Here is a 17500-nt window from a genome sequence, read left to right as displayed (position 1 = left end):
ATTCATGCAGAACCGCGTAGCGAAAGAAGGACTGAAATAGAGAACAAGAGAACAGCAGAGGAACGAGTAAATTACAGAATAACAGGAATTAAGAGTACAGACCCACAGAATAGAGAACCGGGGGTAGAGACCCACAGAATAGAGAACCGGGAGTAGAGACCCACAGAATAGAGAACCAGGAGTACAAACACAGAATAGAGAACCAGGAGTACAGAGTCACAGAATAGAGAACCAGGAGTACAGACCCACAATAGAAAACCGGGAGTAGAGACCCACAGAATAGAGAACCGGGAGTACAGTCACAGAATAGAGAACCAGGAGTACAGAGCCACAGAATAGAGAACCGGGAGTACAGAGCCACAGAATAGAGAACCGGGAGTAGAGACCCACAGAATAGAGAACCGGGAGTACAGAGCCACAGAATAGAGAACCGGGAGTACAGAGCCACAGAATAGAGAACCGGGAGTAGAGACCCACAGAATAGAGAACCGGGAGTACAGAGCCACAGAATAGAGAACCGGGAGTACAGAGCCACAGAATAGAGAACCGGGAGTAGAGACCCACAGAATAGAGAACCGGGAGTACAGAGTCACAGAATAGAGAACCAGGAGTACAAACACACAGAATAGAGAACCAGGAGTACAAACACAGAATAGAGAACCGGGAGTACAGAGCCACAGAATAGAGAACCGGGAGTACAGAGCCACAGAATAGAGAACCGGGAGTACAGAGCCACAGAATAGAGAACCAGGAGTACAGAGCCACAGAATAGAGAACCGGGAGTACAGACCCACAGAATAGAAAACCGGGAGTAGAGACCCACAGAATAGAGAACCGGGAGTACAGAGCCACAGAATAGAGAACCAGGAGTACAGACCCACAGAATAGAGAACCGGGAGTACAGAGCCACAGAATAGAGAACCAGGAGTACAGAGCCACAGCATAGAGAACCAGGAGTACAGAGCCACAGAATAGAGAACCGGGAGTACAGAGCCACAGAATAGAGAACCAGGAGTACAGAGCCACAGAATAGAGAACCAGGAGTACAGAGCCACAGAATAGAGAACCAGGAGTACAGAGCCACAGAATAGAGAACCGGGAGTACAAACACAGAATAGAGAACCGGGAGTACAGAGCCACAGAATAGAGAACCAGGAGTACAGACCCACAGAATAGAGAACCGGGAGTACAGAGCCACAGAATAGAGAACCAGGAGTACAGAGCCACAGAATAGAGAACCAGGAGTACAGAGCCACAGAATAGAGAACCGGGAGTAGAGACCCACAGAATAGAGAACCAGGAGTACAGAGCCACAGAATAGAGAACCAGGAGTAGAGACCCACAGAATAGAGAACCGGGAGTACAGAGCCACAGAATAGAGAACCGGGAGTAGAGACCCACAGAATAGAGAACATGGAGTACAGAGCCACAGAATAGAGAACCGGGAGTAGAGACCCACAGAATAGAGAACCGGGAGTACAGAGCCACAGAATAGAGAACCAGGAGTACAGACCCACAGAATAGAGAACCGGGAGTACAGACCCACAGAATAGAGAACCGGGAGTAGAGACCCACAGAATAGAGAACCGGGAGTACAGAGCCACAGAATAGAGAACCAGGAGTACAGACCCACAGAATAGAGAACCGGGAGTACAGAGCCACAGAATAGAGAACCGGGAGTACAGAGCCACAGAATAGAGAACCGGGAGTACAAACACAGAATAGAGAACCGGGAGTACAAACACAGAATAGAGAACCGGGAGTACAGAGCCATAGAATAGAGAACCAGGAGTACAGAGCCACAGAATAGAGAACCGGGAGTACAGACCCACAGAATAGAGAACCGGGAGTACAGAGCCACAGAATAGAGAACCGGGAGTACAGAGCCACAGAATAGAGAACCGGGAGTACAGAGCCACAGAATAGAGAACCGGGAGTACAGAGCCACAGAATAGAGAACCGGGAGTACAGACCCACAGAATAGAGAACCGGGAGTACAGACCCACAGAATAGAGAACCGGGAGTACAGACCCACAGAATAGAGAACCGGGAGTACAGACCCACAGAATAGAGAACCGGGAGTACAGAGCCACAGAATAGAGAACCAGGAGTACAGAGCCACAGAATAGAGAACCGGGAGTACAGAGCCACAGAATAGAGAACCAGGAGTACAGAGCCACAGAATAGAGAACCAGGAGTATAGACCCACAGAATAGAGAACCAGGAGTACAGAGCCACAGAATAGAGAACCAGGAGTACAGAGCCACAGAATAGAGAACCGGGAGTACACAGCCACAGAATAGAGAACCAGGAGTACAGACCCACAGAATAGAGAACCAGGAGTACAGACCCACAGAATAGAGAACCAGGAGTACAGAGCCACAGAATAGAGAACCAGGAGTACAGAGCCACAGAATAGAGGACCAGGAGTACAGAGCCACAGAATAGAGAACCAGGAGTACAGAGCCACAGAATAGAGAACCAGGAGTACAGAGCCACAGAATAGAGAACCAGGAGTACAGAGCCACAGAATAGAGGACCAGGAGTACAGAGCCACAGAATAGAGAACCAGGAGTACAGAGCCACAGAATAGAGAACCAGGAGTACAGAGCCACAGAATAGAGAACCAGGAGTACAGAGCCACAGAATAGAGAACCAGGAGTACAGAGCCACAGAATAGAGAACCAGGAGTACAGAGCCACAGAATAGAGGACCAGGAGTACAGAGCCACAGAATAGAGGACCAGGAGTACAGAGCCACAGAATAGAGAACCAGGAGTACAGAGCCACAGAATAGAGAACCAGGAGTACAGAGCCACAGAATATAGGTTAAATCGATGGCTACATTAACGTGTTTGTGTGAGTAGAACCGCGGCTGCAAGGTTGCTGACTAACGGCTACGCAATGACTATTTTTAAGTCTTGGAGAATGAAAGAGAGACGAGGGGGGATACAAGCAAGGGTTGAGTACTTTATATATATTTATCGATATGTATGTATCTCTCTCTCTCATATATGTATGTGTGTGTGTATGTATATATATATATATATATATATATATATATATATATATATATATATATTATATATATATACACACACACACACATATACATACATAACATATACATATACACACGTATCCTATCATGTATATAACACGCGCGCGCACTTACACACATACACACAACACAAACACAGGCGCACGTACATAGCATATGTACACGTGATACCAAAGACGACGATCACGTGACGACCTCGGGGCCAAGGGAGGGAGGGTAAGAGGGGGAAGGGAGGGTAAGAGGGGGAAGGGAGGATGAGAAGATGAAATGCGGAACAGATGTGGAGGGGAGTAGGGGGGGGGGGGCCTAGGCAATAGCGGCGCTAGATATGGATGCAAGAATAAGGGAAACCGGAAGATGTTAGAGTCGATAAATGATGGGAGAGAGAGAGAGAGAGTGTGAGTGAGTTTGTAGTTGATCTGATAATAATAGTAATGATAATCACAGTAGTGTCTACAATAATGATAATGATAACAATGATAATGATATGATTCTATTAACGAAGCCAGGACTTATCCACCAAGTAACGATGAAAAATGTATATCTACCGCACTAAGGAGCCAACACACTCGTATCAATGAACACATCGATCGGCCCGTGACACAGCTTTCTTCGCCCGTGCACAGTACTCTTACTGGGACATGGAGAGACCGGGGAAGGCACGCACACATACACACACATACACATAAACATACATACACACACACACACACACATACACACTAACACACACGCACACATACATACATACACATACACACGCACACACACTCACATACATACATACACACACACACATACAGAGAGAAAGTGTGTGGGTGAGTGAGTTTATATTTGGTCTACACCTGTGATGTTTATTTTCCGTATCCTATCAATGGATAACTCTGAAGGTTAATAAACTTTCGTTCGTGTTTATGTAACACGTATTCCGGCGATGAGAATTAACCTTGCACTCTTCGTGGAAACTTTTCAGATGAATTCTATAGCTTTTGAAATATATGTCTAATTATAGTGAGATATCGTTGCAGGTTCATGCAGTGTTGTTTGTGCCTTCGCACCGATAAACTTTCGAGGCAAATATCCACAACACATACACATTTGCATGACAACATACATAGTTAGATATAGATAAATTGATTGATGGAATAAGGTATTCTGTATATATATATACACATAATAAATGCACTTGCAGTTCGTCCACACGTTCAGCAGTCACGCGACACTTCGGCGAGTCACGAGACTAGCCTTCTCTCCTAGCAACAGCCGGCGGGGATATGATTTATGACGAGAACTCAACTAAGCAAGCGCTCCTTCGCTAAAGCAAGGTCTCGAATGCAACGAGTGACACGGAACTCAAGATAGCGAGGGAGGGAGGGAGAGAGGAGGAGAGAGAATGTAAGGAATGACATGGAAATACACGGAGAGTGGATGGAAAGAGAGGGAGAGAGACAGAGAAGGTAACGAATGGCACAGAACTCAAGATAGCGAGGGAGGGAGGGAGGGAGAGAGGAGAAGAGAGAATGTAAGGAATGACACGGAAATACACGGAGAGTGGATGGAAAGAGAGGGAGAGAGACAGAGAAGGTAACGAATGGCACGGAACTCAAGATAGCGAGGGAGGGAGGGAGAGAGGAGAAGAGAGAAAGTAACGAATGACACGGAAATACAAAGCGAATGGAAAGAGAGGGAGAGATACGAATGGCACGGAACTCAAGATAGCGAGGGAGAGAGAAAGTAACGAATGACACGGAAATACATAGAGCGAATGGAAAGAGAGAGGAGAAGAGAGAGACACGGAACACAAGATAGCGAGGGAGAGGGAGAATAGAGAAAGTAACGAATGACACAGAACTACAGAAAGTTAAAGAAAAAGAGATGGAGGGAGAAGAGAAGAGAAAAAATAACGAATGACAAAGAACAAAAGAAAGCAAGGGAAAGACAGATGGAGAGGGAGAAGAGGAGAGAAACAGAGAAAGGCATATAAACACAGGGTGTAAAGAGAAGATGAAACAGAGACAGAAAAAAGCGAAATAATAGCACATGAATTCACCGCAAGAGGTTCCTCCACCGCCCTCGTGTCTCGGCTCTTGTGTTCAACGTGATCTTCAACCCAAAGCATTAGGGCTGTTGTGTTGGCTGAGTCACAGTCGCAGCTGCTCTGTGTGGCGGCCTGAGTGTGTTTGTGTATATGTATATTATATATATATATATATATATATATATATATATATATATATATATATAGAGAGAGAGAGAGAGAGAGAGAGAGGGGGGGGGGGTAGATAGATACACATACATTTAAGTCTGCTTATAATTACGTTTACCAGCTGCCAAGTTCAGTGTTCTAATTTCTTATTTGTTTTGCCGGCATTCTCTGTTTATCTTGCTAACAAAGATCGACAGTTAAAGAGAAAAAAAATGGAGTAGAGATTGGAGGCAAAATGAAAAAGGGTGTAAAGGATAGATATGATAATTATTAGAGAACAAGAACGTAAGGTAAATTCCAGAGGGAGAGGGAGAAGGAAAGGGGAAGGGGGAGGAAGAGTGTGAAGATAAAAAGCGGGGAACAGTGAGAGAGAGAGGGGAGAAAATTAATTGAGAGATTAATATTTGTGAAAAAAAAACATACGTACACACGCATACTCACACTCACACATTAACACATGAATTAGCAAATGAGAACTTTCAAACTTCCGCATAGCATTGTCCATTTGGCTCAGAGATATTTGATTTAAGAATCACTGAATCTGTTTTTCTTCGGAAAGAATTTGAGAGAAAATTATTTTTCTCAAGTGCGTCCTTTGGTATTCCTTTCTCCCTTTCTTTCTGTCTTCTTTTTTTACATTCGACTTTTCAGCGAAAAGTGCCTTACTTTTCATACTGGATAGCGTGTACAACTTGTAAAATGATTTCGAAATGGAATTTTCATATCTGACGTCACCTTTGCAATGTAGGTTATTAACAGAAACTATAAACAGAAACTAAAAGGAACAAAGACTTGAAACACACACACACACACACACACACACACACACACACGCGCGCGCGCGCGTACACACATCACTTCCCAAAAGTCTCGCTGGTATGGTATGGGCGTGCGGGCGAGCGGGCGGGAAGAGACAAATAAAAAGATGAACTTTAACATTTGGGGCACTTTGGGCACGCGAAACCCCGCCCACTCGTGACTGCTTGCCAGGGAGTCGCCGCGCGGCTGTTCAGACGTGCCAATTGCCTTGTTAAAGCGGGCAGGCCAATGGGATCGTTCGTGCAAACTGCAAGTATTTTTGCAATTGGTGTCTAGATTGGGAAATCGTTTTCTTCGTCCTTTTTTCATATTCCTCTCTTCCTTCTTTTTTATCTTTATCTTCACTTTCTTTGTCTCAGGGTTTTCTTCGGTGTCTGTCTAGCTCTGTCTTTCTTCTGTGTCTGTCTATCTCTCCTCTCTTTCTCTCTCTCTCTCTCTCTCTCTCTCTCTCTCTCTCTCTCTCTCTCTCTCTCTCTCTCTCTCTCTCTCTCGCTCTCGCTCTCGCTCTCTTTCTTTTCCATCCCTTTCTCTCCCCTCTCTTTTCTCCATCACCCTCCCCTGCCCCCTTTTTCTTCTCCGTCTCCCTCTCCTTTTCCCCCTTCCTTCCCTTCTCCCTACTCCCTATCCCTCCTCTCTCTTCTCCCTCTCTTTTTCCCCTTGTCCATTTCCCTTCCCTTCTTCCCCGTTTCTCCATTTCTTCCCTTCACTCTTATCCCTCTCTCTCTCTCTCTTCTTCCTCTCCCTATCCCTCTCCCTCTCATTTCCTCCCTCCCTTCCTCCCTTCCCTCCCTCCCTCTCTCCTTTCCAGCCACACCCAATCCCTCCCTCCCTCCCTCTCTCCTTTCCAGCCACACCCAATCCCTCCCTCCCTCCCTCTCTCCTTTCCAGCCACACCCAATCCCTCCCTCCCTCCCTTCCAGCCACACCCAATCCCCAATCGCCATTCCTCTGTACCAAGGGACGTGTCACGGCCGGACCGGATAGTCATGTACACCTCAGGCTAAAGTTATTGATCCTGGAGATCTTTTGCAAGGACAAGGTCGCCCTTAGGATCTCGGTTGGAGGAACAGGGGGAGGGGGAGTGGTGGGCGGGATGATGGGTACTAGGGGGTGGGGAGTGGGGCGAAGGGTGGGTTGTAGGTGGTGGATAGTATGGGGCGAAGGGTGGGTAGTATGGGGTGGGGTGGGGGGGCGGGGGTAGGCGAAGGGTGGGTGGGTGAAGGATGGGGTTGTCGGTGGTACGGGTGTCGGAAGGTGGGTTGGTGGGTGGTGGGTGTTTGGTGGAGGGAGTTACTGGGTGGGTGGTGGTGGGCGGTTGGCGGAGGAGGTTATTGGGTGGATGGTGGGCGGTGTTTGGCGGAGGGGGTTACTGGGTGGGTGGTGGGTGGTGGGATGACTAGCTAAGGAGGATAGAGTTACAGGTGGGAGTAAGAATGCGCTTGGTAGAGTGAGTCCTTTCTGGGGAATGTTTGCGTTTAATCAGGTGGTTGTATTCCGCTTTATTGGCTGTCAGTTGGCACTTTTCTCTCTCCTTTTTTGTTTTTTTTCTTTTGCCGCTTGAATTATTTTCTCATTAGTATATTCCGTGATTTTTTTTCCCTCTTCTTATATCGTACTTCCTCCTCCTCTTCCTCTAACACCTCCTCCTCCTCTTCTCTCCTCCTCTTGCTCCTAGTCCTCCTCCTCCTCTTCTCCTCTCTTCCTCTTGCTCTTAGTCCTCCTCCTCCTCTTCTCCTCTCTCCTTCTTGCTCCTAGTCCTCCTCCTCCTCTTCTCCTCTCTTCCTCTTTACCCACCTTTCCTCATCCTCCCTCTGCTCCTCATTTTCTCCTCTACTCTCCTCTTCCTCCATTCCTTACCACCTAGAGTATTCCTCCTCCTCCCACCCCACCTCTACCTCTTGCTCTTCCTCCTCCTCCTCATTTTCCATTTCCACCTCTTCCTCTTACCGTCGTTGTTGCGAAGAAAATTATTTATGTTGTTTGTGTCCCGGTGATGACGTCACATATACACGCACAAAAGAATGATGATTTAGTGTAATTTTCTAGGTAAATATCACTATCATCATTATTAGTATTATAGTATTATCGATACCTTTACCTTTATTGCCGATAATGATATAATTATTATGATTAAAAGAACGTGTGTTTCTCTTTTTATCACCTGACTGGCATTTAACATATTTATACTGTTATGAAAGATCGTTTTTGATGATTTTAAATAAAGTTTTTGTCCCTAAGGCATGGCAAGTTTGAGTTTTTATGTGTGTGGCGTGAGTAAAAGTATGGAGGTATGTGTGTGTTTGTGCAGGTATGTGTGGGTTTGTGGACGCGTGTGTAGGTATGCGTGTGGTTGTGTGTGTGTGTGTCTGTGTAGGTATGCGTGTGGTTGTGTGTGTGTGTCTGTGTCTGACTGTTTATGTTTCTCTGTACCATGCATTAAGCCCCATGAGAGTCCCCAAGCCGTTACCATAACGACGACATTTTGTGTACCTAAAGGTTAATGTGAAGTGAATATAGGTCTATGCGGGGGAAGGAAAAGGGGGGGGGGGCGGATAAGCCTAGTCATGTTGGTCTCTCCAAGGGCGGTTGATGTAGAAATGTTGACTTATGTAAGAAAGGACATACTGTTCTTGTATATTTTATGAATTTGTTAGTATGAATGCACGCACCATAAGACACAGACACAATATATTATATAAACACGTAGAACTGATTAAGTAAACATAAAGTCTTGATATAAAAAAGAAATACAAAATATAATAAAGCAGATTATAAATAACAAAAATAATATAGATGAAAAAGAATAAACAAAATGTACACCACGAAAAGAAAAAGTCACCAAGGATACCAATCTGTATCTTGTAAGATTCCAAAAGAATCTTTAAAATATTAAATATATTAAAAATGTTTAAAAAAATAAAACATTCGTGGAGAATATGCGAGGCTAGACGAACATGCCAGCGGACGGTTAGTGATATAAAATGTCAACACAGGATGCTTATGTTATTCAGGAAGACAATGTGGCCTGCTATGTTAACGGATATGTAGCGCAGATAGCTATGCGATGTTTCTGTTGTCTGAGTTGCTTTTGCGTGTGGATTTAGCCTTTGATAGATATGTATCTATTGTTTTGCTGTTGTCTCCTCTAAATCGGTTCATTATTTTCATTATCAAGACAATGAATATGTATTTCCACTCGCTCTGGTTGTAAAGACAAGATCATAAAACACACACACACACACACACGTGTATATGTATATGTGTATGTGTATATATGTGTATGTGTATGTGTATATATATATATATATATATATATATATATATATATATATATATATATATATATATATATATATATATATATATATATATATATATAATCTGATATTCCTTCCAATTTCATGTGAATGTCATGGTCGCTCTGCCACATGCACGCTGAACTTCATTTTCTGAGAATCAAAGGTAGACGACTCGACATTTTCGGTTTTGCTGTAAGAAATCAAAGGAAGGAGGGTATATGGAGGAGCAGGTGAGGTCATTAGTCAGGTGCTTTCTCCCCTGTGCTTAATAACAGACGCGAATTTCCTGTGGTGGGGGGAGAGTGGCTGTAGGTTAAGTCTGGCTGATCGTGTACATTTGATGTTAATTTCCTTTTTTTTTTCTCTCTCTCTTACTCTTTTTTATCTTTTCTTTCGTAAGGGGAGGGGAGGGGGTGTCGTACTGCTATATGGTCATTCTGTAGCCCAATTTCTTCCCGTGGGTGGTCAATTGGGGAAACAGTTTGCCTATTTCGACGGGAAATTCGAGGGTTGAGCCCGCCTTACCCCCAATAAAGTTAATTAGGTACGCTCCTGCGCTCTCTCTCTCTCTCTCTCTCTCTCTCTCTCTCTCTCTCTCTCTCTCTCTCTCTCTCTCTCTCTCTCTCTCTCTCTCTCTCTCTCTCTCTCTCTCTCTCTCTCTCACACACACACACATACACACACACATTTCTGTTCCTTTCAATCTCTCTCTCTCTCTCTCTCTCTCTCTCTCTCTCTCTCTCTCTCTCTCTCTCTCTCTCTCTCTCTCTCTCTCTCTCACACACACACATACACACACACATTTCTGTTCCTTTCAATTTCTCTCTCTCTCTCTCTCTCTCTCTCCCTCCCTCCCTCCCTCCCTCCCTCCCTCCCTCCCTCCCTCTCTTTCAGCCACCCCCTCTGTAATACCTTAATACCTTTACGTAACAACAATTCCGTTCCAAAGAGTCAAAATCCCAGAACATGAGCTCATTTAACGGAAGCCTTGAAAACATAAAAATGCCACGTTTTCTCTTCAACCTATAAAGTTCAACCATTGGAGTTCTAGGAAAGAGAAATGTGGGACAGTGCTTATTGATTACGTGTTAGAAAGGGTACCGTAAACACACGATGGATGGGAATTCGGCGCTTCCTGGTATGGTTTTATTAATTTTATATACACACGAGGTAGTCAAAATGGCGGGGTGGATTTTTTGAGGAAGAAAGAAAAGAGTATTACGTTTTTGTTTTGTCTGTATTTTTTTTTTTCGGTGCTTGTATATTATAAACTTTTTTTCTACTACATAATCAGGTTTCATTTTTTTTCGTTATACTTTTCTTGGTCATATGGTATTGTAAAACCTAAGCAATGCATGTTATAAATCTATTTTTAGCATCGTTAGATTCCATTATAACGGGGTGGCCGAATGATGACAACGAAAATATTGAAAAAAAAGTTTAACAGTAATGGTAGCTATGATTATCCCGTACAAGTTTGTTTCCAGTTTGTCTTTTTTTTTTTATTTCTTTAAGAAATGAGCATATCAACGCAAGAATTTCAAGATAACATTGCAAGCTTGTCACGTAGCAAAGGAATAGGGCAAAATATTTACTTTTTTTCTTTCACTTTTAGTTATCCTGTACAAGTTTGTTTCCAGTTTTTCCTTTCTTTTTTTCTTTAAAAAATGACCATATCAATGCAAGGACTTCAAGAAAACATTGCAAGCTTGTCACGTACCAAAGAAATGGGGTAAAATATTTACTTTTTCATTTTTTGTTATGGGCCATATCTTTTAAAACACTGAAAATGGTCGTTTAAATATTTAGTCTCGGTGTGTATGTGTGTGTGTGTGTATGTGTGTGTGTGCGTGTGCGTGTGTGCTCGTGTGAAGTTATCAATGCTATGAAGATTTCTCATTATTTTATTCGTCCATTTTAAGACTTGAGCTTGGCATTTACCAACAAAACTGCAATAAGATGATTCCTGTCAATCGCCACATGTATAATATTAGTATATTTCCCCATTTCCCCGCTTCTTTGCTAATCTTTTACCATGATGGCTTAACGGACACTTTTAAACGCTATGTGCGCGAAAGAATTTCTGGTGCTTGATGGACATTCTTGATATTTTGCTATTGGTGCTCGAATCATGATTTAGTGTTATTGTTGTTGCTGTTATCATTGTTATTGTTATAACTGTTATTATTAGTATTAGTGTGATTATCATTATTATCACCATCATTATTATTATCATCATTATTATCATTATTATTATTGTTATTATCATTATCATTATTATTATTGTCATTATTGTTATCATTATTATTGATATGTTTATTAGCAGTATTGTTATTTTTATCATCAATATCATTATCATATAATTCTATCGTGTTTCACAATAGTATGTATAACAGCCTTTCATTTTATTAGTATCTCCTACAGAGACAATTCTAAAACGTCTTTGACATGAGTAACAATTAAACCACAAACAAACATTTATTATACTTACCATCCCTCTGAATTGAATGGGTTGGTGAGACAGAAAATATAATCTGTTTCTATTTTAGGTTCGTGAGATAGAAGATATAATTTGTCTATATCAGTTTGATGTGTGGATGATGGCAGCTCATTATATCAGTTCCCGGCGAATAAATTATTTAGAGTTAATATGGATTATGCATGCCATGTCGTTCGCTTAGCCTAAAATGCGTGGAATGTCGTTTTTATACTTCGATTTATATGCTTGCGTTTATTCTGATTCCAAGGTGCCTTTCGTGTGACTTTCTGTTTATTTCTTTCTTTTTGTATCTCTCTTTTTCTTCTCTCTTTCTTTCTTTCTTTCTCTTTCTCTCTCTCTCTCTCTCGCTCGCTCTCGCTTGCTCTCGCTCTCTCTCTATCTATCTCTCTCTATCTATCTCTATCTCTCTCTATCTCTCTCGCTACCTCTTTCCCACCCTCAGTATTATATTCCATCATTATTTATTTCTCTCTGTTTCTTTTTGTTTATCATTATTTCTCTTTTTGTCTCAATCGTCCATTTTCTAGGTATTGCTATTTGCTAAGGACCATTTCTTTAAGTACGAGTTTATGACAGTTAACGGCTGTCCCTTGCATGTATATGTACATTTATAAAGATTTATTTCGTGTGACATATTTGCCGGAATTGGATTTCATGGCTGGTCCAACACGAACACGAATTCTGACTGGTAATATATTTATATATTTTTCAGTTATTCATGCTCCATATTTGTAAATTATGCGTCAGTCACGATCACTTATCGGAAAATGTTAGTCTATAATCGTATGTGCTTTTCCTGTTCGCTTTTCCTATCAATAAGTTCATCCCATGCTATCCTATCAATACTTTCTTGCCGTTTTATCGAATGAACCTATTCTTTTCACAACAATTCGGTCATCTTATTCCGTTCGATGGATAATAATCGTTCCAACCCACACATACCTCCTTCCTCCGCCCATCCAATTAATCACTCCATCCCAACAGTTTTATTCCATGTTCCTTTTATTTCTTCCAGATCGTGGACTGCTTCCGCAACGCCCGTCTTTACCGGCGCGACGACGTGCATGGAATGGCGCCGCCGCAAGAGATGGTGGTGCTGTTCACGTGGCTGGGCGCTAAGCAGAAGTACGCACACAAGTATGCCAACTGCTGGACTCGCCGGGGTTACGACGTACTCCACATTACCTGCTCCGTCCGTGATCTTCTCTTCCCAAGGAGCGGGGCTGAGGTACGTGGGGGTTTGGGGGTTCGGGGGTTCAGAGGTTCGGGGGTTCAGAGGTTCAGAGATTCGGGTATTCGGGGGTTCGGGTACTTGTGGTCGGATGGTAGGTGGGTAGGTGGGTGTGTCTGAGGTATGGCGCGAGGTGGAGGCTGTGGGGGTGTCTGTAGGGAAGGGAGGGGAGGGACAAGGGGGTGTTTGGAGAGGGAGGAGGTAAAGGGGCAGGGGCTTTTGTAGAGATGGGGGAGGAGAAGCGGTCAAGAAGGAGAGGAGGGGAAGAGTATGTTTATAGGATGGTAGGGGAGGGGAAGTGTGATTGTAGGATGGAACTGGAGGGGAAGAGGGAAAGGGCATAAGGGGACAGGAGTGTTTGCATGATGAGAGGGGAGAGGTAAAAGATGTCAAATAGAGACCGGGTTGGAGGGGAAGGACATGTCTTAAGAAGGAGACCTGGAGGGAAGAGAGGGGAGATAATGGATCAGGGAGGGCAATTGAGGGAAAAGAAGAGAGAGTAAGCGAGTGTCTTTAAAGTAGGAGGGGAAAAAATTCTAGACAGAAGGAAGGAGAGGGAAAGATGGGAACTGGAGCAAGAATCAGGAAAGGGGCCCCATCTGATGGCAGATGAGTACTTAGGGAGAAAAAGAAGGCGTCAGCAAGACAAGAGGTGGGTATTACTGAAAGAGAAGTGGATATATGGTGGATGGTGAGGGGAAGGAAGCAGAAGTAGAAGAGGAAAGTTATTAGGATGACGAAAGTGGTGTCTTTAGGTTATGAAATGGATGCAGGTAGATTAGCCAGAAGGGTAGAGGGAGAGGCAGGGTTGGAAGTGAGGACTAGGAGAAAAGGGAAGGATTATGTCAAAAGGACAGGAGGTGCATTCTAAGGAAGGGGGTCAGCGAGTGTCCAAATAGGAAAGGCAAAGGTCTCTCATTAAAGGCATGAGACGAGTGAAGGAAGGGTATTAAGATGTGAGATGAGGAGGATGGGGATGTCCACAGAATAGGAGATTGAGGACAGAGGAGAGGATGGAGGGTGTGTGAGGATGGGGAAGTACTGTCTCATGTTGAAGATAATTCGTTGTTACACTTTAGTAAAGGATGATATTTTAAGTTTTGATAATTAAATCAGCATTTAGACTGCATTTAAAGATTCATAATCAAATGAAACAGTAACATTTGTAAAAAAAGAAGAAAAAAAAAAAGAAATTAAAATAGTAAATATCTATCCATTATAGAATGTTATTGACCTATTGATGACAAACAAATATAACATCACCAACAAGAATTAATTAGTATGAAAAAAAAAACAAAAAAACATGAACTACATATAACACAAGTACATTCAACATTACCCTTCCTAATTTTGCAACCCACTTACAGGTGACAGCATCCAGAGTGGTGGACTTTCTAACAAGAAGTGACAAAAAGGTTATTGTCCATGGCTTGAGTGTGGGTGGCTACCTCACGCAAAGGGTCCTCATTGATGCCAAAGATTCACCTATTAACATCTCCCATCAAATCTTTGATAGTTTCAGTAAGTAGACAGTTATATGGCTTTCGTTTTATTGTCATTATGTCTGTTGTTGTTATTGATATTGTTATTACTATTGGTGTTGTTATTGTCATTTTTGCTATTATTTTTTTTTTATTATTTTTTTTTTTATCATGATTTTTGTTATATTATCAGCATCAGCATCATAATTATCATTCTAGTCATCATCATTATCATCATTAGAATCATCATCATTATCATCATTAGAATCATCATCATTATCATCATTAAAATCATCATCATTATTATCATTAAAATCATAATCATTATCATTAAAATCATCATTATCATCATTAAAATCATCATTATCATCATTGTCATCATGAAAATCATCATCATCATCAGTATTATCATGATTATTAAAATCATCATCATTATCATCATCATCATTATCATCACCATTATCATGTTTATGTTTATGTTAGATGTTTTTATTATTTGTATTATCAGTATTATTGAGATTAGATTTGTAATATATTGATAGCAAATTAGAATTTTGATAGTCATCACCAGCATCTTCATCTTCATCATTATCATCATCACCACCACCACCATCATCATCATCATCACCACCATCATCATCATCATCATCATCATCATCATCATCATCATCATCATCACCACCACCATCATCATCACCACCATCATCATCATCATCATCATCATCATCATCATCATCATCATCATTATTGTTCTTATAATTTATTTGTTTAGTTTAGAAAATTTCAAATTGAAGTCAAATTTTTTTTATCAGTTTGAAACAGGAAAACAATAGAAAAAATAATCTTATGTTTTATATTTATTCTTGAATTAATAAAAGTTATTACAAAATGACAAATATTGATACTGATCACTAGAAAATCTTTTATTTTGAAAAAGACATATTGCACGGAAAAATGTTCAGTTGCATGATGGTATTGCCTCTAGCATATACATACACCATCAGTGTATATATTATCTGGTTTCATTCATTTTCATTATTATCATGATGATTTTAGCACATGCAATGGAGTTAAATGTCTATCATATATGTAACTAAATAGAAGGATGTTACTGTACATATTATATATATTTCTTTATATATATAAGATGGAGTATTCCTAGCTTTGCACCATATAGTTTCCAATTTATAGCATTTCATAGAATACTACTTTTTCTCAATAGATTGAACAAAATAATTTTTTTGCAGCACATGCGGTGGGAATTGAAAAGGGAGTTCAAAATGCTGTCCACCCACGTTACCGAGATCTTGCGACAAAATGTATGAAGTAAGTACAGTAGAAATTTCCATGCATACATATATGATACATTATATTTTATGTATATATATATATTTTTTTTTCTTCTATTTTCTTTTTTTTTCTATTACTATCATTTATTTTTTTGTGTGTCTTTTTGCTTTTTATCATCTCAATTTGTATTCAAACTTACAAGCCTCTTTATTTCAGAGTTTACAGCAAATATGCCGATATGTCGAGTATATTGGAAGCACAAAAGTTTGTCACAACAACTCCTTGTCCATCTCCTGCCCTTTTTGTGCATAGGTAAGAATTGTGGACTAATTTTTTCATTCATTTTTAAGTCATTCTTCCTTTTTTCAGTAAAGAGTAAAACAGATACAGTTTCCTTTACCTTCAGAAAACAGATGTTATCTTTTTTTTTGCCTTTTTTTATACAGTTGCTATTAATAGACAGCTTGACTGACTTACCATCATGCAAAGTCAAAAGATTTGAGTATATCTTACCCATGTAGAGTGAATCAACTATTATGAATGATAGCTAGTTTCTTACTTGACTTAAACAGATTATAAGTTATACATCTCCTTTGACATTCTTTCCTCAGTATGGCAGATCAAGTTGCTTCATTCGTGGATACAGAAGAAGTCATCAATGCACAGCGAAAAGTTGCTCCTGTGGATACATATTTGATTCCAGCCGAGCAGAGGGTTCCTCACGTTACCATTATGAAGTACATGGGAGAACAAAACTACATGAGTCTCATACACAATTTTGTCGGTAAGATGACTGGAAATATAGTTATTTTTGTCACTGCGAAAATTGATTGATAAATATGTATGAGATAAGATGATTAAGATTGTGCTTCAGGAGAGCTATGAATTTCCAAAATTGCTTTTTTATCAGTTTATATCTGTTGATTGTGGTGAGCACTTTGGAAGAAACACTTATGATGGCAGTGAGGAATGATTAGGCTTATTTAAGCTGAATAAACTCTCCCTTCGCTAGTTTAAAAAGTAACATTTAATTGCAGTTTTAGGATACAGATACAGGTAATGCAAGAAAAATCCTATAAAATGGTGCAATACTTTTAGTTAGTGGACACTGATTATGTACCTTGAAATTCAGTTTTAGGTCACATAATGTACAAATAATCACTTTGGAATTAAGCTTTAGGTAACTAACTCAACTTACAGACAAAAAAAAAATCCCTTCAGAATTTCATTTTAAGTATTGGACTCTGAATATACACAAAAACTACTTTTGTATCGAGTCCTTAGGGAGTAGACACTTGCCATGTACAGAAAAATCAAATCAAATCAACTTTACAATCAAGTGTTAAGTAACAGACAAGAATCACACACACAAAAAAGAATCCCAGAATCAGCTACCACAGATCAAACATGCCCAAAAAACTAACACCAGACTTCAGATTTAGTACACTGACTCTCCACATCTTGCCGTTGCAGAGAAGTACAGAGGAGCTGTGATTTCAAGCCAGAAAGGTTTTGACACCATAATGAACACAACACCAGCCGTACCACAGGGACAACCCAAGCTGGTGCTGCAACAGTGAAGATTATGACTCATGCAAGAAGATTGACTGCAAG

General features: G+C 41.1%; 1 protein-coding gene across 1 annotated transcript in view; it reads left to right on the top strand.

The window, feature by feature from the left end:
- Positions 1-17500, top strand: part of LOC122251374 (transmembrane protein 53-A) — a 28147-nt gene that overhangs the window by 10368 nt on the left and 279 nt on the right. Inside the window, exons 2-7 of the mRNA XM_043013286.2 lie at positions 12900-13112; positions 14483-14636; positions 15844-15922; positions 16103-16198; positions 16498-16670; positions 17360-17500. The exon at positions 17360-17500 is cut by the window's right edge and continues 279 nt beyond it. Coding sequence (XP_042869220.1) covers positions 12900-13112; positions 14483-14636; positions 15844-15922; positions 16103-16198; positions 16498-16670; positions 17360-17466 — 822 coding nt within the window. The 3' untranslated portion in view covers positions 17467-17500. The remainder of the gene's footprint in view (positions 1-12899; positions 13113-14482; positions 14637-15843; positions 15923-16102; positions 16199-16497; positions 16671-17359) is intronic.

The sequence above is a fragment of the Penaeus japonicus genome, unplaced genomic scaffold (genome assembly GCF_977035675.1).
Source record: "Penaeus japonicus unplaced genomic scaffold, GWHDUDI00000001_assembly GWHDUDI00000027, whole genome shotgun sequence".
NCBI lineage: Eukaryota > Metazoa > Arthropoda > Malacostraca > Decapoda > Penaeidae > Penaeus > Penaeus japonicus.
Note: the sequence above shows the minus strand (reverse complement) of the source record. Positions and strands in the feature narration are given on the sequence as shown.